The 27,142-nt window shown below is 43.0% G+C and overlaps 1 protein-coding gene across 1 annotated transcript in view; it reads right to left on the bottom strand.

The window, feature by feature from the left end:
• Positions 1–26,475, bottom strand: part of CRADD (CARD and death domain containing adaptor protein) — a gene marked incomplete at its 3' end in the record, with an annotated part of 47,003 nt that extends 20,528 nt beyond the window's left edge. Inside the window, exons 1-2 of the mRNA XM_080811695.1 lie at positions 26,355–26,475; positions 24,757–25,060 (exon numbers count right to left, since the gene is read on the bottom strand). Coding sequence (XP_080667821.1) covers positions 24,757–25,054 — 298 coding nt within the window. The 5' untranslated portion in view covers positions 25,055–25,060; positions 26,355–26,475. The remainder of the gene's footprint in view (positions 1–24,756; positions 25,061–26,354) is intronic.
• Between the last annotated feature and the right edge of the window lie 667 nt (positions 26,476–27,142).

The raw sequence follows: 27,142 nt of genomic DNA on the forward strand, positions 1-27,142 counted from the left end.
GGCTCCCTGCTCAGTGGGAAGCCTGCTTCTCCCTCTCCCACTCCCTCTGCTTGTGTTCCCTCTCTCGCTGTGTCTCTCTCTGTCAAATAAATAAATAAAATCTTTAAAAAAAAAAAAAAAAGGTTAAAAGAACCCTACAGCAAACACCAAATGCCCACCACCTAGATTCTACAGTGGTTAACAGTTTGCTATGTTTGCTTTCTCACATATCTGCCCATCCTTCCACCCACCAATTAAAATAAGTTGCAGACATCTGTACGCTTCACCCTTAAATGCTTCAGCATGCATATGAATAACCAGAATTCGATGTTTATTTATGGCACTTTTTGTTCTTGAGGTAAACCTTACATACAATAACATGCACACATCTCAAGTGTACTAGCAGATGAGTTGTGGCAAATGTATACTTTCTTTTAACCCAAAGCCCTATCAAAATATAGAACATTTCCTTCACCCCTCAGAGTTCCCTCATGCTTCTTTCTAGCCAATACCTGCTCTACCCACCCTGTATTAGTTTCATGTAGCTACTGTGACAAATTATTAGAAACTGGACTGCTTAATACAACAGAAATTTATTCTGTCATAGTTCTGGAGGCTAGAAGTCCAAAATCAGGGTGTTCACAGTGCCATGCTCTCTCTGAGAGCTTAGGGAAGAATCTGTTCCATTTCTTACTTTCAGCTTCAGGTGTTGCTGGCAATCTTTGGTGTTCCTTGACTTATAGTTCCTTATGATTTTTCTCAACAACATTTTGTTTTCTCTATCTTATAGCAATATGGTACAGAGCATATAGTACATAAAACATACAAAATATGAGTTAACTGACTCTTTATGTGATTGGTAAGGCTTCCAGTCAACAGGAGGCTAACAGTAGGTAAGCTCTGGGGGAGTCAAAAGTTATTTTCGGATTTCTGACCAGGCACAGGGTGGGCGTCACTAACCCCCGTTGTTGTTCAAGGGTGAACTGTATTACATTACTTAAAAACGTGGGTGGGGCTTAAAACAGAAATTAAATGCAAACTGCCATCATAAAAATAAAAAGATCCAACTGCTAAGCAATGATTGCATGTAATACTAGGAATTTCTGAAAATTATTCTCAGACGCTACCAGAATGGAAAACACTCGACTGCAAACGGTCCTTTTCCTTTAGAACATCCTTTTGTTTGTACAAAGAAGTCTTAGTGTGAAAACAATAGCTCCTCGAAATGGGCAGGCATTTTTACCCCATCAGTATGAATATCACTTTTCCCCAACAATAGTCATTTCAGACGCTGCAAGTGAGAGGCTTCTGGGAAAAGAGCCTGCTCATTGTATCCCCTCCTACTCCTCCTCCTCCCCACTATCTTTCTCAAGTCATGTTTGGCTCTTCAAAAAAAATACAGAACCATTAAGTGGCCCCAAGACAGGGAGGAGGGATAACACAAAGAGAACAAATTTTGGTAGCAAATGCTTCAGAGCATCAATTTTTCACACAAATGACTACCTTGTAGTATGTCTAATCATATTCCGCCACTCACATTTTTCATAATATGAATTCACACTGACGTGCCATTTTTAAAAATCAATAAAAGAAAATAAGTTCTCAAGAAAACGCCCTACAAGGTAGAGGCCTAACAATGTGAAAATGGCAAAATGCTTTTAGCAGAAAATGCCACCTTCCAGATTGATAAGCACATATTTGCTTAAAAAACAATGCATTATCAATAACAACAATAAAACCACCACGAAAGGAACCAAAGGTCAACATTTACATTACTAGAAGCTAGATGGGTACATGCATTTTTCAAAAGAGAACTCCAGAATTTAATTAGATAAAATGTATTAACCTCTGATAAAAATACTTAACGATTTCCTTTGCTCAGAAACCATTCCTTCAGCAGTAGCAAAGCATTGTCAGCATAACACGTGTCTGAAAACACATGCATCTCTATTCCTGAAGTGCATTATGTTTCTGAAACTGCTTCAAAGGCACAAGTAGCTGGAAACACCATCAAAAGTAAACACAGTGGGGGGGGGGGGGGGGGCGCCTGGGTGGCTCAGTGGGTTAAGCTTCTGCCTTCGGCTCAGGTCATGATCTCAGGGTCCTGGGATCCATCCCCACATCAGGCTCTCTGCTCAGTGGGGAGCCTGCTTCTCCCTCTCTCTCTCTGCCTGCTGCTCTGCCTGCTTGTGATTCTATCTCTCTCTCTGTCAAATAAATAAAATAAAATCTTTAAAAAAAAAAAAAAAAGTAAACACAGTGGGGGCACCTGGGTGGCTCAGTGGGTTAAGCCCTGGCCTTTGGCTCCGGTGGAGCCCTACATCAGGCTCTCTGCTCCGCAGGGAGCCTGCTTCCCCCCACCTCTCTCTGTCTGCCTCTCTGCCTACTTGTGATCTCTGTCTTCAAATAAATAAATAAAATATTTTTAAAAAAAAAGTAAACACAGTGACATTTTGGTTATGTGGCTCTATCAATAAAATGAAAGTTAAACAGGAATTTAAGAAATGCAGCAGAGGACATAAATCATTCCCTTTTCATTTCAGTGAGAACATTAGCAGCTATGTGTCTTCCAGCCTTGGGAGCCATTACTTACACGTGAAATGCAAAAGAAAAAGAACGTGTTTAAGTTAATAATGAAAGCAAGTTTGGCTAAATGTCAAGCCAAATGATTCTAAGTATCTTGCACCTTCTGTATTACTGAGAAAGTTGAAACCTGTTCAGCGGTCTTCTGCAGTGTCAAGGCACCACTGATGGGGGAAATGAACATATTTCAACTTTACCTCTTCAAATCACTAACATGGCCTGACACGTTCGGGCAGAAAGGAGTCTGTCAGCAAGGATACCAAAGACTGACTTTCCCCACCTCAAGTGGCCCTGACTCAGAAAAAGGCCTGCTAGTAAAACATGGGTACATAAAAGAGGATCTACAGTATATAGGAATTTAATGGTGTTTTCCTCCGAGTCCCCCAAAATGGAAAAAAATTCATGATTCTTAAACCTCAAATTATTTCATTCAATCAAGTCATTTTTTCGGTTTCAAGAACCTCTGTGATCACCTGCATCAATGTGTCCATTGGTGCACCTCCTCCAAAAATCATGACTGAGACCTCCTATGGGGCAGGCACTGTCCTAGGCGCCGGGGACACAGGCTGAAGCAGCCAGTTACCGTTTCTCCACCAGCTTACAGTCTAAGGATGGGTAACTTACCGGTCAAGTAAAAACAAACCCAGTCAAGCACAGGGGCCAGGCTCAGAGAGTATTATAAGCTACAAGGAGAGAAAGCAGATACAATACTGATACGCCAGAAAGTGACTTGGTAGGGGTCTAATTTGCACAGTCTGGGTAGGCCTTGCTGAAGAGGCCTGGCACCTAAGTTACCAGAAGGAGCTAATCATTACAGCACAACTAGGAGGAGGGCACACCAGACACGGGGACAGCTGAAACAAAGGCCTCAACGGGAATTAACCTGGCCACCAGGAGACCCGTAGGGCCAGAGCACACACAGTGAGGAGGGAGACCAGTCAGAGTCATATGACTGGAGCAGCAGAAGCTTCCAATCATAAGGGCCTCGTGGGCTCTGATAAGGAGTTCTGACTTCATTTCAGTGCAATGGAAGCTACTGGAGGAAGGTTTACAAGGAGGAATAACATAATCTGCTTTGCATTTTTAAAAGAGCGTTCTGGCAGCTGTGTGGACAATGGGTTGCAGAGGGAGTACGTGTGGAGGCTACTGCAATAACCCTGGCAAGGGAAGGAGGTATTAAGTAGACAGATTTGAGGCTATTTTAGGTTAGCTAATGAGACAGACACTGCAGACAGGCGTTGGCATAGCAAAAGATCAAAGTAACGATGATCTGTAGGTTTTCACCTGAAACCATGGTAAAAACAGTATTTCTGCCTGGGGTAGCTCCCTCATTTCTCCTCTAACTGGGATAGCTGGAATTAGAACCTGACCTGCTACTTCCTAATCCAGTTTTTAAATTAAGAGTATTAAATTGAGATTTCTAAATTAAACAGTCCCCAGTTTTTCTATTGTTATTACAAAGTACCCACACAACTCCAAATAATTTCAAGTGTACATTAAAAATCAAAAGCATATACGAACCTATGTGTGACAGAATTTCATAGAACACACACATACTTCAAAAACGTGTTAAAACTATCCCAGTAAGGTCCTGTTTAAGTCAATAGTATCAATGTGAGTGTCCTGGTTGACAAAGTAGAAGATATTTTCTTTGAGGGGGAGGGGAACTGAGGGAAAGGTACCTCAGAACTCTCTGTACTACTTCTGCAACTTCTTGTCTTAAATGATTTCAAAGTAAAAAGTTATTTAAAAAAAAAAAATATTGTCCAAGGATAGGGAACCAGCCAGAATAGCCAATATCTGAGCTTAGATCAACTGACTTCTCATTTTCTCAAGTATACCACAATTTTTACTCAAAGCTTTAAAGGGACCTTAAGAAAGAAACACACACACACACACACACACACACACACACACAATACCTGATTGGCCCCTGTTTTCTTTATGGCACCTGTTTTAGTTTTTATTTTTGTTTCCGTTTACTTTCTAAAGAGATAACTGCCTTTTGCCCCTTTGGAAGGTAGTAAGGAAGCATCTGTGCTTGTGTTCACTTCTGCCCTCAAGAACACAGTCAGCATCTAGTCAGCAACCTTAGAGCCAAAATCTGCATTTGGCCAGTTTGGGGAGTCTACAGTAGGTGTGAAACACTGTTCTAAAAATAATGAAAATGTCTATTTTCTGTTTTCATTTCCCAAGTGAATTGAAAAAAATAACATAAATGATTTAAACCACTTGTGAACTGAGTCGGAATGGAGCTTACCGAATCTGAACAAACCAGGGTTAGAAAAGCAGGGACTTCAGGGAGGGTGGTTTGATCCCCTGCATTCAGGGCCACTGCTCTCTCAGGAACTATCAACAATGCCCAACCACCCACAGCTATGTCCCCATCCACAGGCTCACCACAGGACCTCTAAGGTCCACTGCATTTGCCTGCAAAGAGTTACAGAGTTTCTGTTTGCTTGTTTGTTTTGTAAGGAGTAGAGGAAGGACGGGAGAGGTGAAGATACAGATTACGGGTGGAGGTGCAGTGTGAACAAGGCTCTGGGAGCCTGCAGGTAAGAAGACCCTGAAAAGCATCAAAGACCAGGTTGAGCTATTTCCCTCTCGCAAGGGAAACTGTGGGCTTGCACTTCGGACCGAGTCATAGTCAGATACCACCTGGAACACGGGATTCTTGGTTTCTCCCCAAAGCCTAACATTATTAGGCCTAACAGCACCCACCTGAAGCCAACGTTAAGTTAAAATGAGAAGCAGAATGGATGTCTGCATCTCAGTTAAAATCTGGGGAAATCTGAAAGGTATGGGGCAGCTGAAGTCAGCCCCAGAAGATGGTAGATGGAGAGATGTTCTGTCTCCCTGGGCCACTTTCCTCACATTCAAGGCTTGCTCCCTGACCTTCTCAAGCCCAAACCAATACCTAGACAGCAAGATCATCCATCAGCTCACCTCCCTCTTATCTGTCTCTCTCTCTCCTTTTCTAAACACATCAATTCTTCATTTGAGCCAAACAATCTGTTTGCTATCCTTCCCCTCACAGAACCCACTCATTCAAGGACCTGCTTTGTGGAAAGAGCAGGTACATAATTCAGAAAACAAAATGACACTGACAACATTCCTAAAGACAAGAGCAGAAGCTGGATTTATTGGGGGAGAAACTATTCCATTTGCAACATTAAGGGTTTAATGTTCCGGCAAAGCATCTCGGAAAGCTATCTGGGAGGAAGTACTCAGTATCTACTCTGTATGGACTGGCTTCTTCCCTAGTGATCATGACTACGTTCCTTACCACCCAGAGTCACCCAACAAGCATTCCCTACTTTACCCCTCCTCCCCACTGAGATCCCTTCTTCGCGCCTCGATGGTGAAACTCCATTCACTGGTATTTCTCTGCAGGCCACTGTTAAATGTTCAGAAATTCACATGCATGTCACACTTCTCTTTCCATAAAGACTACAAACTCCTTGAAAGACAAGGGCTCTACCTTCCATTTCTAATGTGATCCCTTTGATGCCTTTTCCAGCCCACAGCACTCTGTGAACACTCAAAATGTATTGTTAACAAATGCCTTAGGGAATTGAGAAACCTCATCCAGCCACATTTCTGAATAACAGACAGAAAGAACATAATGGCTATCTCGGGGAATGGGAAGAAATTTCTTACCCTTACTTGGCATTACCTGTCTGGGGGTTTGAGTTTCAATGGTAAATGATTTCCTTCAAAGAAGGTGAAAACAAAGACAAGATAGAGGGTTGTACAAAGTACACAAAATACCTAATGGATGAAAACAAAAGCCAAATGCTCATGATGGCAAGCCTTGCCTAACTCTTTTTTGTGATTAGTACTCAAATGCTAACATTATCTCATCACTCCAGTACTTAAACATTTTGAGACTAAACCATGAGTAAGTATATGGGATAAGCTGAAATTAAATCCTCGTGTGAGTGTGCAGAGTACAAAGGAGTTTTATCTGTTTGGTTTACCTAATTCTTTTTTCCCCTTTAGTACAATTTTAGAAATGAAAGAAAAGGTTCAATGGCCCTGGTATGACAAATCTCTTCTGGCAAAATTTAATTCAAAAGAAATGGCAGAGATAATAACATACTTTCACAGGGAAAGTTTGCCCTGAAGAAAGGCCTCTCCACTTTTGACTCTCAAAACAATCTTAGAACTAAGCATTAGCTTTAATCCAGCACTCTGGTAAGCACCAAGAAAAGAAAGGTAAACAAAATTGATTCCTGTCATGCAAAGCTATTTTCCGGCCTTTCTAACTCTTTATACGAAGTGTGGGGCTGACCTTCTTTGTAAAGGCCCCAACAGTAAATAGTTTTTGGACTTTGTGAGCCGTAAAGTCTCTATTGCAACTACCGAACTCTGCCAGTTTAGCGTGAAAGCAGACACAGACAACACATAAACAACTAAGCCTGGCTGTGTTCCAATAAAACTTTATTTATCGACACAAAAATTTGAATCTCATAATTTTCACATGTTAAGAAATACTCTTTCTGTGCCCTTGTTTTTGTCCCAACCCTATAAACAGGTAAATCCTCGACTTATGGGCCACACAAAAACCGATATGACCACAGGGACTTGGCCATAGTAGGCCAAACCCCGGCTTTATACCAAAGGCAAGGTGACAGAAAAAGGCCAAAATCAGCTTGGAAACTTCAGCTTGCCTCTAAAAGAAGAAGACTGTTGGGGAAGCAAAGAGGAAAGGAAAAGATGAATCCAGGAGAAAGAAAGGACACCCAGGAGAAATCAAGAAAACTGCAGCCTAAGGCAAGAGAAACCCAAGCAAAAGTGGTGAAAGCCTGAGCGGTGTGGGGAGGAGTGAAAAAAAGAAGCAGGAGGCCAAGTTTCTAGGGCATCTGTGGAAAATGAAGAGGCAAAAGCGAAGTCAGCTAGCCAACAGCCCAGGGGAGGGGCTGTACATTAAACTGTAAGAAAGTTGAACATCAGAAAAAGGCTGATTAATGCAGGAGCCCAAAATTTAAGAACCAAGGCTACTGTGTGTACAAAATTCTTGTCTCAGCAGGCCTGAGCAATTCTGTTGTTCCTAGTCTGTTGGGTTATGTGCCTGTTAGAGAGGGGGATTTTCATTTTGCTTTTATTTTATGCAGTGTTCCTAGGAATAAGTTCAGCGGGGCCCATCATGAAAACCTTAGATCTTCAGTCTTAGAATTTCTCTCATCTTTAAAATGATGCGGCCCTGAGCAGAGCTGAGCTCACAGGTTCTGACCGCTGTACCCACTCCTATAGCGAACCCGTATGTCCGTGAGCAGAGTTTTCACCAACGAGGAGAAGATCACCCTCCCACATGAGACCTCATTTTTTTTTAAAAGATTTTATTTATTTATTTGACAGAGAGAGATCACAAGTAGGCAGAGAGGTGGGCAGAGAGAGAGGACGGGAAGCAGGCTCCCTGCCGAGCAGATGCGGGGCTCCATCCCAGGACCCTGAGATCGTGACTCGAGCCGAAGGCAGAGGCTTTAACCCACTGAGCCACTCAGGCACCCCATGAGACGTCATTATTAAAACAGTTAATCATAATGCTGATAAAGTGGTTTGCTAACCAGGCAGGTTAAAAATTGCACTCTGTTTCAAGTTTGGTGAAGTGAATGGGTAGAGCCTGGCACCCAGCACATATTAAGTAGCAACCTCTAAGAAATGCCAAAGAATCACTTTCAGGGAAGATCAAGAACCAAAGAGTTATTCTCCGCTGACTAGCCAGGAAAGCTGACACATAAAGTAAAAAAAAAAAAAAAAAAAAAAAGGCAATAATAGCGTAAGAGTGTTACAGGCTGAACTGTGCCTCCCCAGAAGTCCTATGGTGAAACCCTGATCCCCCAGTACCTTGGTATGTGATTCTACATGGAGTCTTTAAAGAAGTAATTAAGTTAAAATGAGGCCACTATTAGGCTGGCCCTAATCCAGAATGACTGGTACCCTTGTAAGAGGAGACTATCGGGGGACACGGAGAAACACGGGGATGCACGCACACATGGGGGAAGACCACGTAAAGAGGCAGCGCGAGGGCCGCCATCTGCAAGCCAGTGGGGCCTCAGGAGAAACCAAACCTGCTGAAAACTTATGTCAGATTTCCAGACTCTGGGACGATGAGAAAATCAATTTTGGTTGTTCAAGCCACCCAGTCTGCATACTCTAATACGACAACCCAAGCTGACGAACAGAAACAGTTATGATGCTCGGACATTAAGAAGAGGGGAGCAAATAAGGCCACCACAGATTCACACACTCAACCAACACATCTTGGCGCCAGGAGGCGTTTGGCAACGTGCTAGGTTCTGAGTCCACAAGGATGAAAAGCTAAGTTCTTGCCTTCGGGGAACTCACAGTCTACTTGAGGACGAAAGTCTACCATAGTATGGATGTGCCAGAAGAGAAATATTCCCCTGGGGCTTTGGAAACACAGAAGAGGGTTTCCTCAGCCAGCCATGAAAGGGGTGCACAAAGCTTCAAGAAAGACGTGAGGTGATATCTGGGCTAAGTGCTTCCAAAAACCAAATCAAACAAACAAAAAACCCACCACTTCCTTTTGATTATTTGACCGGGACTATACTTTCAAACTGGACAAAATAAATATCCTCGAGGAAGAGGGTGTTTGCTGTGAGCAACGTGAGGTTTTCTTGTGGCCACGTTGAGTTAAGGCAGAGGACTGAAACACAGCTATCTCTCGGGGCCAGAGAGAGCCATCCAGAAGCCGCTCACACTGAGGTCATCCAGCCAGGGCGCAGATGGGCTCTGCCCTAGGAGAACAGTGCCAGTGAGAAGAGAAGAAGAATTCAACGGAACTCGGGAGAAGGCAAGCACTGAAGAGGCAAGCAGGGCAAGCAGCTGAGAAACAGAAGCTGGAGGGGCAGGAGGAAAAACAGGACCACGGCAGGGGGCAACATCAAGGATGGAAGGGAATAGCCCCCCGCCCCGCCCCTGACATGCTGCCAAGACAGCAAGTGGCAACCCGAAAAATGCCACTGGACTTAACCAAAGGTCGCTGGTGGCCTCTGGGAAAACAGCTGCAAGGAGCAGCAGTCAAATGACCACAGCTTGAGAAGTGAATCACTGTGTTCTGATGGGAGGACATGCATGAAAACCCAAGGAAATAAAAGCTGCCTGAGTCATCTTCTGGGATCGGTAAGGGGCGGGGGGGCAAGGGGGGGGCGGTGGCGGGGCGGGGAGCAGAAGACACAGAGGCAGTGGCAGCAACGATGATGGGGGGGGGCTCTCATTCTCCTCTCCCAGTCTTCTGGGAGCTGCCTGAACACAGACTGAGAAGGACAGAAGCGAGGGTATAAATAAATGGCATTTATTTATTTTTATTATTTTTTTAGAGAGAGAAAGTGTGGGGTGGAGGGAGGGGAGGGAGAGGGAGAGAAGCAGACTCCCTGCTGAAAGCACAGCCTGTCCAGGGGCTCCATCTCACCACCCTGAGATCATGGCCAGAGCCAAAACCAAGAGCAGGACACTTAATTGGAAAACTGGCATTTATTGACTACGTGAAAAATACCACCTACATTCACATGGCACTGTATGTTTTAGAGATTCAGCCATAAAGCCTCTCATTTAATCTCAACAACGACTCTTAGAGAAGAGTAGAGGCAGCTGTTTCACACGTGAAGAAATTAAAATTTAGAGGAAAACTAACCAAAATAATCTACCCGAATATCACACGGCAGGAAAAGGTAGAAGCCGGACTCCGTCCTGAGCTGAGACCCAGTACCTCCACACACTTAGCCAGCACTTTCACGGAGTGAACTGCTTGTGGCTCTGGGCCGGGTCTCAGTTTCCTCATAAGGCAAGTGGGAATGAGAACAGACCCTACCTCTCACTGTTGGTAAAAGTAAAGCACTTAAAGGGGCGAGCTCACCATAAGCGCTCAATGAATGTGACTCACTATTGGCTTACATTCAAGGAGCGTAACACGTACGCCAGCCATACACACTGGGTACCCATTCTTGGTGCCTATGAAGAGCTGTCCAAACCAGAAATCTAGGTATCATGTTAGAATTCTCCCTCGGCCACAGCTCAATCAGGCAATGAGTCTTTCTAAGGCCATGCTTCTCAACCTTCGCGTCATCATTATCTCCTTACAACTTTTCAGACAGGTTTTCCCTAATTGCATCCCTCCCATGAAATTTTAATAGCATGGATAACTGCTTATGTGTTTATGTACTGTGGCCCTTTTGAATCTTAATATCTGAGGTTTTTTTCACACCATCCCCCCAACCAGTTTTTGCCCTGTGGGGACCATATCCCCCCTAGGCAGAACACATTTAATAATCCTTCCTCCTAAATCTCTCTAAACCCATTCCCCTCTTCTCTATCCTCAATGCCAGCGTCTAGTCCTCACAATTTTTCATCTAGATTGTTCCAACAGCTTCCTAACTGGGCTCCCTGCCCCTATTTCAGCCCGTTTCCCATCCATATTCCACTGGAGTAGGCGTTCTAAATGCAGGTCTGTTCATGTTGATCCCTTTCTCAAATGTCATCAGTTGTGCTCTATCATAGATTGGACTTTTACACTGCACTCAAGGCCCCTGCTGAGCAGTCCTGGGTCTGTGCCCCCAGACTTGGCTGCCACCACCCCACCCCACCCCACCCCACCCCTAGGCACTAGGTGCCCACAACGTACAGCCATCACCTCCATGCCTTGGCACTTTGTTGCCTCTGCCTAGGATGCCCTTCCCCTCTGCCTTCCTTGTGAACTCCTACTTCCCCTTTAAAACTCAAACAGAAGGTATTGTACACATGTTCTCTAAACCCTTCCCCAATTCCATCTTACTGCAACCTGTGTGGAGCTGCCCTGTCCCTTGCACATACCTCTCTGTCACAACCCTTCGGTTACCTCTAATGATAATAATGACAACTCACAGTCACTGAATGTTTAATAGATGCCAGGCTCCATTCTAAGCACTTTACATGTATCATCTCATTTATCTGGAGCAACTTGAGGGCCGGTATTAAACTTTATTAATTTCTGTATCGAACTCACAGCAAACAGTGGAAATTCAATAAATGCTTCCTGAAACAACGCAGGAAGCAATGTTTTGGAGTTTCTCGTGTCTGCTCTTTTCCTCTGACTTACACAGCCCCTCCTACAACGGTTTATGGTCTTTACTCCGGTAATAAGGAGAGGGATGAGATATGATTATTCACCAAAGGTTTTAACAGTTTCTTTGAAATACACTCCATGATTTAGTGAAAAAAGTCATTAGGAATGTCTTTCTGAGTGCAAGGAGGAAAAAAAATCTAATCTCCTATCCAGAACACTCACATATTTACAAATCTAGTCAATTTGAGGGATATAAATAGATCTTAAAATGCCACAGGCAAAGGCTTAATCACCTATAGTGGAACAGCTTGGGAAAAACAAAGAAAAGATTTAGAAACATAATATTTAAAAGCATACAAACAGGAGACTTAGAAAAAAATCAGGTCATATAATAGCCTAGTGAAACACTTTGAAATAGAATACTAATAGAAAGATAAACAGAAAAATACTTTAAACAACAGAGTGAAAAATATTCCTCTTAGTTCCTTAAGAGTAACTGGAGAAGGTCATTTAAGTCCAGTCCACCACACCCCCACCCCTGCTAACTGAAATGAAATAACGAGGGGCTAGCCTTAATAATTTGAAAAGACTACTTCAAGTTGATTCAGGAAGTTTTACTCTCAAAGGAAAATGTGTATGTGTGTATGTCTGTGCATATATATATATATATATATATATATATATATATATAACATATATATATATATATATTTTTTTTAAACACAGTCTTCTGAATTTTATTGTTTATTTAGCATCACATGAGAAATTCCAGATTTAAGAGTTGGTATCAAGTAAATAACAACTTTCTGGAAACGATCAGAGTTCAGAAAAGAGAGAGTTTCTAAAACAACGTCCTAGGGTAAAAACCCAAATACTGCATTTCACTCCTCATTTGTTATGAACTGTGTTATCTCTGAAAAATAAGATTATGGGTGACTTCCATTTTCTTGGTATCTTTCTAGAGCCTTTCCTTTTTAAACAACAAATAAGTGCTGCTTTTATATTTGGGGGGAAAAGAGCTGTTTTCACTTTTTAAAATCCATGTTTTGTTAAACTAGTAAAAATATTTGTTATTAATTTACAAGTCACTTTCATGTATGGCAGCTAACTTTCCATTTATGATAACAAATATATGTACTTCAAGTCACTACATCTGATAAGTGCCACAAGGCCCAAGATAATTTGACATACTTCCCAAGAAAATGTGAGGTCTCTAATTCATCTCTTGGAATCTGGGCTCTGGGATACCTTAACCAAAGAATACAGTGAGAGTTAACACTATGTCAGTGTCTGGGCCCAGGCCTTAAGAACTGGCAGCCTCTACTTCCTGCATCTTGAAACTCAACCACCACACTGTAAGGAAACCCCAGCCACCTGCAGAAAGGCCTACATGGAGAGGAACCAACAAGCAGCACCAATTTACCAGAAATATGAGTGACACATCTGGGAGGTGGCCCCTCCAGTCCCAGTTAAGCCACTGTGACCAACACCAGGTGGAGCAGAAATGAGCTGCCCCCTTCTGAGCCCTGCCCTAATTGCACGTTCATGTAAAAATAAATGTTATTTTAAGCCACTAAGTTTTGTAGTAGCTTGTGACACAGCAACAGATAACTAGAATACCCTATTTTGTTTGCCTCTACCTTTCCCTCAAGGAATTGAAATTCCTTGAGGGTATGATTCCATCTTTAGGTTCATCTTCGTAGTCCTGCCTTCATTCGCTCTGTAAGCATGCGGGGACTAATGGGTAGCTAGCACTATGCTAGCTAGGTGCTTCGGGTACAGAGGGAAAAAGTCTGGGCCTTAGAGATGCTCACAGTCTATTTTCAGAGACAGACAGATAAACAGACAAACAAACAAAAATAGACAATGACAACCATAATCTCACAGCTTTGGCAGAAGAGCCAGCAATGGTAGAGTCAATAAATGTTGGCTAAATAAATGAATGAACAGATCAGGTTCTCAGAACTACTTTGGGAATTAGACACTACCATCCTTTTACAGATGAGGTGTACCGATTAGTGATGTATTACTTCTGAGCTCTACATTCACCCTCTTTGCCCTGCTTTGTGACACTGGGGCTGGACCCTGTGAACATTTCTCCTTTGCCAGATGGTGCAGTGTTCGTTTTCATCAAAAGAGGGCACTGGAAGGACACTGAAAGGCCCCAGCAGAGGAAGGGGCTTTTCGATGGGTTTGGACTGCTTCATCCCCTCTAAAGTGTACTGGCAGTGGCATTTGGGAAACCCAAACGAGCTCACTCCAAGGAATTTCCCTGCCATTCAGCAAACTGCTCAGGAACAACTCTGGTCCACCCACATGATCTACCAAGATTCTCCACCGAGTGGGCTGACCAGCTCCAGCCTGGACCCTCGGGCAACTTCACTGGCCACCAGCAGTTACTTCATCTCCAAAGTGGACTGAAATTCAGTCTTGGGGGGAACCTCTTGCAAGCTCTTAGTGCCTTCACCCTGTACTCTCCTCTAGTCCAAGAAAAAGCAGACCTCTTCACCCCTTCAGTAGTTAGCCATAATGAACCTTTTACTAGTTAATGATTCTTTATATTAAGATTTCCTTGTTCACATTACTGTGTGGTTTTTGTCTCCTGAATGGATCCTGACTGGCACTCGAAGGAATAGAAGGGGTCAAATACGAAGGGCCCAAAAAAGGACAATTGCTCACAGCACCATCAAAGGGCTGGTTCATAATAAAAAGAAATTGAAAGGGAAGAGATAAAGACTCGGCAAAGAAAAACTGCCACGTCAATCTCATTCAGAATCTTTACTTTGTCTAATCACATTTCTTAGAAAATATTTTTTATCTTCTTCAGTGTTTTTTTAACCTCCCATTTGGCAAACTGTTTTTAAAAACGCAATGAAAACATTGGCTACATGTGAGACCCAAGGAAACAAAGGGTCAAGCAAATAAAGAAGCTGTAGGGAACCCAGGTCAGGTGCTCTGAGACATGTGACACTGACCAGAACCAAGAACTGGTATTAGGGACCCAGAAGAGCCTCGCGATTAATAGCATAGACTGGATGACCAGACTGTCAGTGTTCAAATCTCAGCTCTGCTACTACCAAGTTATGTGACCTTGGGCAATTTGTCTAATACCTTCATTTGTAAAATACAAATGATGGTAATAGTACTGACCTCAAAGGTCTATGAGGATAAAGTGAGTTTATGGATGTAAAGCTCTAAGGCTAGAACCCAATCTAAATTCTCTTTCTAACCACCTCTTGACTTCAACATCCTCTTCAACATCCTTCTTCCCCCAATATCTTCTGATTTTGGAAAGGTTTTGGAATACCTATCTTGCTCTAAAAACTGCCCTCCTCTAATTTTCCTATCACATCTGACCTTTGACCCGGGCCTTGCTGTACTAAGAGGTGGAACATTCTCCTTCTTTAAAGGGCTATCATTTTTTTCCAGGCCCACAAATGTGGAACCTGTTCAATATAAAAAGAATGGGTGTGATAGATGATAGAGGTCGTCCTTTAATCAGCTTTCACCTCTTCTTTTTAGATCTGTCCCCTCCCCACTACAGGTGACTCTGGTGTCCTAAAGAAAGGGCTCATGACTCAACCTAGGCCAGTTAAACGCTGCATCTTGAGATGAGGCACAGCGGAGGAACTCGGCTGGAGATGGTCATCAGTGGCCAGAGATCTCCAGAGTTGCCTCATTCCTGCCTTACGGAGCCCAGGCATTTTAGCAATTCCTTCAAGGTTGTGAACAGCCCTATATATGTTAGAGAAATTCCTATTTCTGCTTATGTTAGTTAGCAAGAAGTCTACTGCTTGAACCAAGGAGCCCACATACTCGCTGTTAGGCTGACTTACGTCTTCGAGTTTCCTCACCTGTGCAGTGGGGGGTCTCTGAGGTCCCTTCCACCTCTAAGCTTCTACGGTTCTAACCCCAGGGCAGGTCCCAGCAGATGTGCTTGGCTGACTCTGCAGATCTCCGTAACAACGTGGTCATTACCACCCAGCAGCCATACACCTTATACACAAATGGTGGAACTGAGAGATGCATTAAAAGTCTTATATTTAGGTTATGAAACCACAAAGCTCTCCTTTGCCACTTACTACATCTCAGCAGTATTATTTTGGTAACGGCGTCACCACGCTCTCTGCTATGGTGCTGAGCATAAATAGAACGTGAACATTTCCAGGAATTGTCAACTTGGCACTTCTTATAAGGAGTTAAGATTTCTTTTATAACATTAACAAAAATAAAGCCTAGGACTAAACTTCTTTTAGAGGTCACATTTCCTTCTCAATTAAAATTTAATGTTTGGAAAAGTACAATGTACCCTTTTTTTTCCTCTGGGGAAAAAGTCCTCCAAAGAATCATATACATATACTCCTTACTGTTCAAGCTGAGGAACAAGTATAAACACAGCTGCCTATTAAAATTAAGCAAAGGCAAACATTCCTGCAGCTAGCTACAACAACAGCCTACAAGTTTCAACTACACCCATAAAAAGAGAAAGCTACCTTGCTAAGTGCACGGTTAAAATCTTGAAGTTGTGCCACCGGAAGAGCTGGTTATTAGAACTGATGGCTTTCGGCTTTTGATAGGAAGATTTAACAGCTGCCAAAGTGGAACCTGATTCCAGTACTGGGAAGCCAATGCACTGTCTCCTAATCACAGCCAAGAAGATTTGGTCTTTTTTCTACTCTCAAGGAGCAAGTTGGAATAGAAGCAACCCAAGGGTTCTGTTCCTTGACCCCAAATGGCCTCACATTAGACCCTGCCCCCAAAAAAGAATTTTAAAAAAGAGATGGGGGAGAAAGAGATACCAACCAGGACTCAGTCATCTGAAAATAGGCAGGAAAGAGAAAGACAGAGAAGCCTCTTGGGCTGCATATCTGGGAGTGACTGGAGTAGGGGAAGGAAGACAATTGGGGGCTGGTAAATGATGGGTTCTGGAGCAGCCACAGGTTGTCAGAGGTAGGAGGGAAAGAAAAACACACCTTGAAAATGTGTTTTCATAGGCTATGAATTAGCAGGCTCTGAAAACCTAAATTCCAAATTTGGCTTTCCTAGGTTGAATGACCCTGAACAAGTGACTGAACATCTCTGTGCCTCCATTTTCTCCTCTATGCAGTAACGGTAATAAGACCACCTGTCTCACCTGGACCAGTACCTGGCACAAAGTAAGCCACCAATAAATATTATGATCGTTATTTTATTGGCTAAGCCATCTTCAGTCTTCCCAACATTATCTCTCCCCTCCTCTCATCCATCCTCAAGCCGTCTTCAACTCACTTTGTACCTGAGGGCTAGCATCCACCTCATTCTCCACTGGCAGGTTTATCTCCATTTGGACAACTTGATCTACAGAGCACCAAATATTCCAGATGTTTGTAATTACCTAACAATGTGAAGAGGCAATGAAAATAATTCCCTCAAATCCAAATTTATCTGCTAATTCAAAACGCTTCAGTCAGTGCTGTTCTGTGTACATCGAGCCTGTGTATCCCCAAAGAGCTCTAATGGATTTTAGTATTGGTAGCGGAGTCATACCTGTGTGGGGTCTGGGATTCCGGAACATTTTTGAGCAATAACATTCAAAGAATTAAAAACACTTGTGATTACAGAATCAAAACAAAACTACATATCCATCTGTATCTCCATTCCTACCACCTTTTGCTCTTCACCTCACCAGAAAACAAGAACAACTCTTCAAGCAAGTACAAAACTCTGGGAAGCTCATCCTTGGGGAGCAACAAGTGACAAAGGAGCCATGCCCCTGATCAGCTGGTCAGAGTTCAAGGTTCCCAACCCTGGCTGCACTTTAAAATAATTTTATGAGGCGTTCATGCGTGTCCCTGTGCTTGCATGTGTGCCCGTGTGTGTGTGTGTGTGTGTGTGTGTGTGTGTGTGTATGTCTTAATACCACTGCCAGGATCACACCTCCACAGATTTTGCCATGAACTGGCCTGTATCAAAGTCAAGGGATCAGTAGTTTTTTTAAAGCCAGAACTGAGAAAGACTAAGCAAAATCAACCACAAGAGTCAGCAGGGTGATTGATGTAGCCAAGTGGTGTGTACGTCCACCCAAGGAAGAAAAAAGTCACAGTGAGAATTTCTAAGAGAAAAGAACATTAAATCCATTTTTTAAAGTGAAATGGAGGCAACCCTGCTGGGGAGAGGCCTGTCACATGGTTTGCTATTCCTAGAAAGAGCTACAATTAGCTGCCAACAGATGCATTATTTCATCAGTCCCATAAATACTTGATAAAAGTCTTCCGCTCTTCCTTTATGTCAGCCTTGCAGAAGCCGGGTGGGGGGAGGGGGGTCAGGCGGGAATCTTCTGATAAAATGCAGTACTAAACTATCAAAATTTCCTTTGAAATGATTAAAATTAGCATTAATAAAAATAAAATATTTTAGCAAAATCTTATCCTAGTATACCTCTAAAAGCCCTTGAAAATTTTCGTCTTCAAACAAACAAAAAAAGCATTAGTACAATTTTTTTAAAGCTTATTTCAATTATTAATGCTACAGCATAATATAATTCCATTTCAAACCCAGTGGGAAGTCAAGATTGCATAGCAGAAGAAGTCCTAAATCAAGAATTGGGAGGCCTGGATTCTAGTTTGGCATTAAATTACATTAACTAGCTATGTAATCATGGACAAGTTGACTTAATCTCCATAGGCTTCAGCTTTTTCGGAGAAAAATTAGATGATCTGTGAGTCCCTCGAGACCTAAAATTCTGGGATACCAGAATATGTCTCTGTCTTGCTGACTCTGAACATGTTTATAATTTAGAAAACGTAAAATTAAATCATTCTGGCAATTCTACTATTAAATTTAACCAATTCCCAGCCCTGTGCATTATCTGAAGGAGCAAAACAATAAAGGACCTTGAATTTGGCACTCTTTTCTATCTGAACTAGAGCTGGAGCCTTCCTCCCCCAACTATGCAACCAGGGGCTCCTGCCCCAAACTCCTATCTTTTTAAATGAGAAAATGCATGAAAAGCATCTTTACAATTTTTGCCACATCTTCATACCACTATTTTCATAGTATTTTTTTATGTGACTCATTTTTACCTAAATAAAGGCAATGTATTTTTAAAAGTAGCTTCATAAATGAAAACAGTTTTACTTGCCATAAGTGGAAGGAAACCATTAGACTAATGCAAGGGAAAGAAGGCAACACAACTCAACTCCAGCTAGATACTGTTGTCCACAGAAGGCTTTACGCATAAGGAACTTTTCCAGTGTCAAGGAACTGCCAGTGTCAAGAAAGATGCTACAGCAAAGGGAAGCAAAGGGAAGCTTTCACCTGGAGGTCATCACGACTGAAACAGAAAGAAACAGGAAATGACTCTCTCACCACGTGATTCACTCCCATAGCTGCATTTCATCTAAAATCATTTTAAGAACCACCCAGGATCATGGCTGTGCACACATCTCACATTTTGGGAAGCGCAGCAACAAGCGGTCGAGCGAGGGCCTTGGCTGGCGTGCAGTGTGACTCCGCTCTCCGTGAGGAAGGTTCTCCACACCGGGCTCTAGCCACACTGTCAGTGAGGGCTCCCGCTGGAGCTCCTGGGCCTCTTCAGTCCCCTTTCTCTGCGACGCTCCTCCTCTAAGCATTCTCTCTGTTGCAGAGCTCTGGTCTGTGCTCCGCATCCTCAGGCAGAGGCTTTCTCTGACCACCCTCCACGATGTGCGAAGGCCTTCCTCACCATCAGCGCTAACTTTCACTTGTTTGCTTGCTGTCTGTCCCCATCAGACTACAGCATACAGTGAACTCTAGAAGACAGGGGCTTTGACTCCCCTAACATCCTAACACCTGATGCCAATACTCAGTATTTCTTCAATGAATAAATGAATCCCCTCAATCGATCTGGAGGGCTTTCACAGGTCCTTCTCACCTAGTGCCTGGTATCGAGCTGGCCCCCGGGCAGTGTATGAGAAATCACATTGGGGCTCTCTGCAGCCCCTGCCCTTACCACAGGGAAGGGTCTCACCATGGACGCTGACCCACCACTCCCACTTGAGCACACAGGATGCCACAAAGTGAACTCTACCCAGCCACGGTGGAAGTGCCTGGAGAGACCACAAGCTGGATAAAGGGAGATCAACACCAAACTTACTACATGCAGAGTAGGGCCAATTCATGGTATGACTGGAGAATCCCAGGCTAGAAATCTCTCCAGTAAACCTATTACAATCCCCAAGATTTTTGCCATTATTGCTCTGTAACTTCAGATGAGTCCAAGTATACATCTGAGAACCAGAAGAGATCCTGAGATAGTAGCTGATATGCCTCTGCATGGTTACACAAGGCCAGTTCCAAAAGGAACAGGATGAGCCCCGGAGCCCTTGGATAGAGGGGAAACGGACCAGGCCTGCATCCTGCGCCATGGAGGGCAGCCAGTGTCAGGGCACAGGGTCCATGGTGAGGACCGGCTTAAGCTCAGGCAAAGCTAGAGCAAAGAGCCTCGGGAGGCTAGAGTGTTGAGGCATCTGATGCTAACATATGAGGCACCAAGCTGCGTTCCAAGACATCTGTCCTTCATCCTTGCCAGTGGCTTAGAGGACATAAAGCCAGAGTCTAGCCTACAGAGGAGGGAGAAGGAAAAAAGTCCCAAGCCTAACCTAAGACTGGAATTAAAGGCAAAGTCGCCAGGCTGACTGGTAAGTGAGAATCACAGCAGAGACCAGTCCCACAAACAGGGCCAACACGGTGGAACAGGGAGTCCTGGGACCCAGGAATCACTCCCACCAGAACTTAGGCTAAGTCCCACCAGCTGGTGGACTTGGGCTCCCATAAACCTCTTTTCCAGATCCAGATTAGCTCAGGCACTAGGGAGAGCCTGCCAGCAGACAGGGCCCATAAGCAGCAGAAACCCAGGCAGGCGGGCACATGCTGCCTACACCCAGACCCAGCACTGTTCTCATCTCCTAAAAGACAGAACAGGAGCCCAGAGAGGACTGCCAGCTGATCTATTGTCTACTATGTGACCTTGGCCAGCAAGCCACACATTATGAAGTGTCCCTTCCACAGTGCCAACCTGGATTAAGTAATATTATTGCCAGAATTGCTTTTCTAAAATATAAGACTCCTTTTATATTTTAGAGGGTGAGAAAAACACAAAATCAATTATCCATTAACATCTTAGACTTTTTTTTTTTTTTTCTAACATAAATAGGAAGGCCCATCAGTTAGGTAGACTCTGAGAGAAAAAAAGGTTTAAGGTGTTTTTTATGTTTTGGGATTTCCTGGGGGAAGGGTTTAAGAGACCAGAGAGGATTAAGATACAAGTGGATTCTTCTCAAATAAAAAGCAACTAGAATCTGTCACCAAATAGGGCCTGTTGAGGCAACTCAAAATTTACAAGTGAAACACAGAAATTAAATAAGCAAAGAGGAAACCACGATTCTCTGAGAAGCCCAAAACAAGAACACTTCTTAATAAAATTAAATCAGTTCATTCTTGGAGAAGTTTCAGCCTTTTGGCCAAAGAGAAAGCCATTCCTGCCCATTGGTTCTCAGACCTCCCAAGAAGGGAACACGAAACCTACACAAATTAATAAATAATGACAATCAAAACGACTAAAAGATCAGACAAGGTTAATATATACACATAATACATAAGCACCACATCTTCCTACAGTTTAGTTCCTCAAAATTCAAAAATGCCTTTACAAAAATTTAAATGGACTTTTTAAAAGCTTATTTAAATTACTCTTAAAACACTAGAGAAGCACAGAGTCCTGGGAAATAGACCTCTGCATCCATCTGCATTTCTTACCAGAATATTAAACGGAAGGCATCTCAACTCTGAAACTCTTTCCAGCATTAAAAACAAAAAAAAAAACAAAAAAAGAACAAAAAAAAACCTTGGGTTTTCAATTAATTAAGTCTCAATGAATTTTAGAATTAAAATATCACCATCAACTTAAATAAACACTGAAAGTTTAAGGTCCCAAATAAGAGAAGGTTGTTAAACTAAGAACTCCTTTAAAATGTATCATTTCCCAAATAATTAATTAATTTAATTAAGTCTATCATTTCCTCCATCGCTTAGTCTCTCACACACATTATAATTTTTTTTTATTTATATCTTTATATATCTTCCTAAAACTTATGGTATTGCAGATTTTCTGTAAGTGGATTTTAAAAGTGATTTTTATGAGGGAGAAAACTACAAAGTGAAGAAGGGAATGATAAACTTCAAATTCAGGATTTACCAATAAGTAGGGGTTGGGGCTAAGGTAGGCCTGGGGAGGAACACCCAGGGTTCTCAAAGGCAATGGTAATTTTTTTTTAAAAACTTAGTGATGGGGGGTGCCTGGGTGGCTCAGCCAATTAAGTATCTGCCTTTGGCTCAGGTCATGATCCCAGGGTCCTGGGATCAGAGTCCCACATTAAGCTCCCTGCTTGGTGGGGAGTCTGCTTCTCCCTCTGCCTGCCACTCTCCTGCTTGTGCTCTCTCTCTGACAAATAAATAAATTAAATATTTTTTTTAAAAACTTAGTGATGGGGAGATAGGTGTTCCCTGCACCATTATTCCCCATACCTTACTTGTTTTTTATAATCTTACTGAAAATACTCAATAATTAACAAAACTTATTTTATTTTTTTAATATTTTAAGTATATTTTTACTTAGCATATTTAATTTTTTTTAAGATTTTTATTTATTTATCTGACAGGCAAAGAGGCGGGCAGAGAGAGAGAGGTGTGGAGGCAGGCTTCCCGCTGAGCAGAGAGCCTGATGCAGGGCTCAATTCTGGGATCATGACCTGAGCCAAAGGCAGAGACTTTAACCCACTGAGCCACGAAGGCGCCCCAACAAAACTTATTTTAAAAGTAAGTTTACGTTATTATCACTGCAAAAGATATATAGAAAACATACGTAAATCAAACTCTCTCTTCAAAACATTTTTAAATAGCCGCGTTACTCCGACAAAAAGTAAAACAAAAGTACTTAAAAATCTGTACGGTAACCAACCTATCCTTCCCTTTGAACACTTCCACAGAACTAACAAATCAATATTTTTCACACAGACACACTCTATTTTTTCTCACGTTTCACTGTTTCATTTTGTTTACTTTAAAAAACAACTAGTTTTTCCTCAACTTCTGTGTAACTTTCACAGTTTGGTTAAAAAAAATCATAATTTTTTTCTCATTCTCTAAATAAATCTGAAAAGGCGAAAATGGGGGTCATACCTCTATGAACAACGTACAACAGGACTAGTTACATCACCCAAAATGACTGTAAAATTAAATAAAATATTTTGGTAGTAATGGGGTTTTGATTCGCTTTTTTTTTTTTTTCCAGCTATCTGGTGCCAAGAGGAATCTTGAAGTCAAATACCAGGAAAAGACACTGGGTACCCTAATGCTTCTCTTAACATGTCCCCAGTTCTACCTTATTTATTCCGCTTTCAGGGAAATGGTAGAAATGTCTTATCTCCTTTAGTTTGGATTTGTTCACACACCTGGAGTACTTAATTTTGGAAGGACACTGGAACTTGAGAATTCCTGGGGCCCTGAAAGGACAGCTATTTTCACTATTTCAAAAAGCCTAAAACACATTTACCTGCAATTCGGCCATGCTAGGAAATGAAAATGTGTTTGCTTTTTCTCCCCTGTGATTTAACCAAGCTTTCCTAAGTTAAGGGGTTACCTCGTGCAGAGCAGATATCCAGACATCTGTCATTAATAAAAACAGAAGGATTCATCATGATTAGTTAGCACTTGGGGTCTGAAAAATCATTCAAAATATAAGGTCCATAAAAAAAGAAAACCCAAAAATGAAAACAAATATGAGGTTCCATGGGGCAAAAATAATAAAACTGGTCTTTTATTACTGGCATTTGTTTTCTAACCGGTTATGCTGGTATTTTTACAACTGCAACAACGAAGTCTGAGGACCACTGTCCTGGATGAGTTCTAACTATCACTGCTTTCAAACACTCCGGAGCATGTTCATTTCCTAACTGTTCCAAATTTGCAAGTCAACTTGCAATTTTTTTATTTTTTTAATTTATGTCTTTTTAAATTAATTTTATTTTATTTATAGATGTTTTCTTCTTTTACGTATTTATTTTTAATTAATTAATTAATTAATTAATTCACCAACTCTGTTCTCTGCTCCTTCAACTTTGTAAGACAGTAAAAGTCATGGAGTTGTTAAGAGGGAAAATGTTTCACATCACATCTCCATCCTACGACAAGCCAGGCTCATTGCACCGGGACTGTTTCTCTTCTCCATAGCTTCCAACATTCTTTAAAGTCAAAATGGGGGGGCACCTGGGTGGCTCAGTGGGTTGAACCGCTGCCTTCAGCTCGGGTCATGATCTCGGGGTCCTGGGATCGAGTCCCACATCGGGCTCTCTGCTCAGCAGGGAGCCTGCTTCCCTCTCTCCCTTAGCCTGCCTCTCTGCCTACTTGTGATCTCTCTCTGTCAAACAAATAAATAAAATCTTAAAAAAAAAAAAAAAAAGAGAGACTGACCTGAGGAATGGCTCAAGGTCATTTCTTTAAAGTCAAAATGGGATCCTCCCCAAACTACTAGTTCTATAACATTGAATGCTCTGGGTGTCTGAACAAAGCCAAACTAAAAAGACCGATTTGAAATCAATAATCTATAAAAACTTACTTAACCAGCTTTCTAAATAATCCCCTTTGGCCGTGCAGGGTAGCCTAGGGAACAGGTGCAAGGCATGCCTTCCTAGAGGCTGGCTCCTCCTTCATGAAGCTGACCTTCTCCGGACGGCCTCTCTGGCACCCCACAAAACAGTTACCAGTAAGCCTAATGCCTGCTTTCCCATCTGCACTTTCCAAATGGCGCCCAATGCCAAGGGCTGAGATATGACCTGGCTCTCAGATGAGAACATGCCTCCCCCGTGACTTGCCAAGTTTCCCTGGAAGCATTTCTAAGTGTATTCCCTGACCTCCCACCTCACCCTCGGGATCATGGCTCATTCTTCCTTCCCTGAACTTCCTAATTCCACCTCCTCATCCTGTGCCTCCAACGCCGCCAGCCTTCAGTCCAAACTCTTCCCGACTTCCAGCCTAAAACCCCAACTTCACATCCGAAGGACACAGTTTCAACAATTTTGCGGCTGGTTTGCAGTGATCTTTTTGAGGCCTACCTGCAGGCAGCTCAGTTACGGCTTCTTCCCTTGCCTTCTCCAGCTTCTCCCTAACCCAGGGAAATTCCTGCAGGGAATCTAGGAACGCGTCAAATGCTTTAGGACCTCTGGAAGGTAGGATATCCAGCAGCAGCATTGTTTTCCGGAGGCCTGTGGCTTGAGCTTTGATTTCTTGAACGTGGTTTTCTGTCAAGACCCCTTCCTGGTAAAGATACTGAAGAACCAGTCCCTCCACCAGGACCTCGGCACCCAGCTCCAGCCGAAGGGAGCGAAGCACTTGCTTGTCTCTAGCCTCCATTTGTCCCTGGGAAGAGACAAAATAGGAGCTCAGATTACCGGGAGCTGACCAACCCCTAAACACAGCGTCCCATAGGCAATGCGAGATCCTTAAGGTCAGGTACCACTTTGAACCTTAGCAGAGTCCAGGCCATGGTGTTTAGTACACAGCTGTTAAGCCAAAGCAAATTAATGTTTGAATGTTTCCAAACATAATGAACAACCTGAATATGAACCATCTTTTCTATTTTTGCTTTCCACACAATGGAATCCTAGCACCATTCCTTGGTTGATAAAAGAGATTTGGAAAAAACTGGGCCACGGACCCTGCTTAAAAAGCAGCTGTGATCTGAGAATTAAAGAGGAGCATTTCATTTTAACAAACTTAAAAAGAAACAGTGGCTTTATTTTAACATGGCCTTCATCAGATACACCCCAATACCAGAGAAACGGCCAACATGCATGCAGGTGCCCTTCTCACCGTCGGCATTTGCTGAACCTGCATAGCCATGGGAGTGGGCGCCAGAAACTGTAGTACCAGTAAACTTAAGGTTCTCTTCCCTAAGAGAAAAGCCCTATACACCATCACCTCCAAGAAAAAATATTTATTGTGTGTGCCTGCAATAAACCTTATATATGGTCACAGACTCTGCCGCTTCCCTCTAAGAATTCCGAATCTCTTTCACAACACTGCCCGGACTACATGTGTATGGGACATTTAATGGGGATTTTTTTTTTTTTCTTTACAAGAAAAAAATGTCCACACACCAGTCGTGGTCAGTAGCCACGCACGATTTTAAGGCTTGTTTTCAAGACCACTGCGCGAGTTTGAAGGCGCTTGTGTGGAGGCTATGAAGGCAAAGAAAGGGGGTGGGGGGCAGATGGGGCTTCCGGGAACCCACAGAAAGTACAAACGGCCGGCGACCCGACCCCACTCCTTTGAGCAGCCTTCGGTGAAGTCCAGGAGGTGGCAGGTGAGGGGTAGGGTGTGCACTTTGGGCCGCCAACGCCCATTTGGAACGTTTTATTCCCTGCCTCGCCAGCTGAAGTCCTGTTGTGTTACGAACAGGAAGAACTATGAAGGATTTTCGGGGCAATCTGACAAGCTAAAAGATGGGTGTTGGGGATGATTTCAGAGTGGCCCGAAGGGGGAGCGGTACCCCCCCACCCCGCCATCCCTACCGCCACCCCAACCCCCGCCCAGCTCGGAAATGCAGCGAACAAGTTGGGGGGGGGGGGCACGCAGGGCCCAGGCCGCAGACGCCACGGTGCGGGCCTTCGTGAAAAAATGGGTACGGGGTTGCTGGTTTCCTGTTACTTACGTCTGCAAACACGTATTTAAAAAAGAAAGAAAGAAAGAAAGAAAAAAACCGCAACCGGAATCCAGATTGTTAGGGAACATGTACCATAACCACCATCTTTGTTGAAGGCGAAAGCCCTCAACAGGAAGTGTTGTCGCCATCTTTATTGAGGGCAAAACACAGGAAGTGCTGTAGCTATGTTTATGGGAGGAGAGAAACCCAGTGTCGAACTGAAGCCTTTTCCGCCATGTTTGCTGTGGGTAAACAATATACTGGCCTAGAGATGGAAAATAGTAGCATCACTTAGTGGGTTATCTAAAGAAAGAAGTATCTTAACACAGGAACTCCGCCACAGCGTTGCACACAACTGACATAATAGATAGTCAGGTCTCAAAGTCACCTTATCAGCGAAGCCTTCCACAAGCACCCTATTTAAAATTGAAACATTCATCTCCTGCGCTCCCCATCCCTTTACCAACTTTGTTTTTATCTGTAGCACGTAACACCATCTTATTAAAACTTTTACTGAATTATTTGCCATCTGCTTCCCTCCACTAAAATGCAGGGTCGTTTATATCATTTTATATTACAGAGTTTCTACCCACAAAGTGATTACAAGTCCCTAAGTGAGGATTCAGTGGCAGCAACCAGCTAACTACTCTAGAAAGAAAAGGATTTGTCATGAGGAATTGAGGACATTCACAACCCTTAGAAAGGCTGGAAGAGGCCTGGGCATCCGAGAATTGCTCCCTACACACCACCACCTAACTGACCACAATCGGCAAAGCCAAGTTGGGAAGCCACCACTC

This window comes from Martes martes (genome assembly GCF_963455335.1).
Source record: "Martes martes genome assembly, chromosome: 8".
In the NCBI taxonomy this organism is placed as follows: domain Eukaryota; kingdom Metazoa; phylum Chordata; class Mammalia; order Carnivora; family Mustelidae; genus Martes; species Martes martes.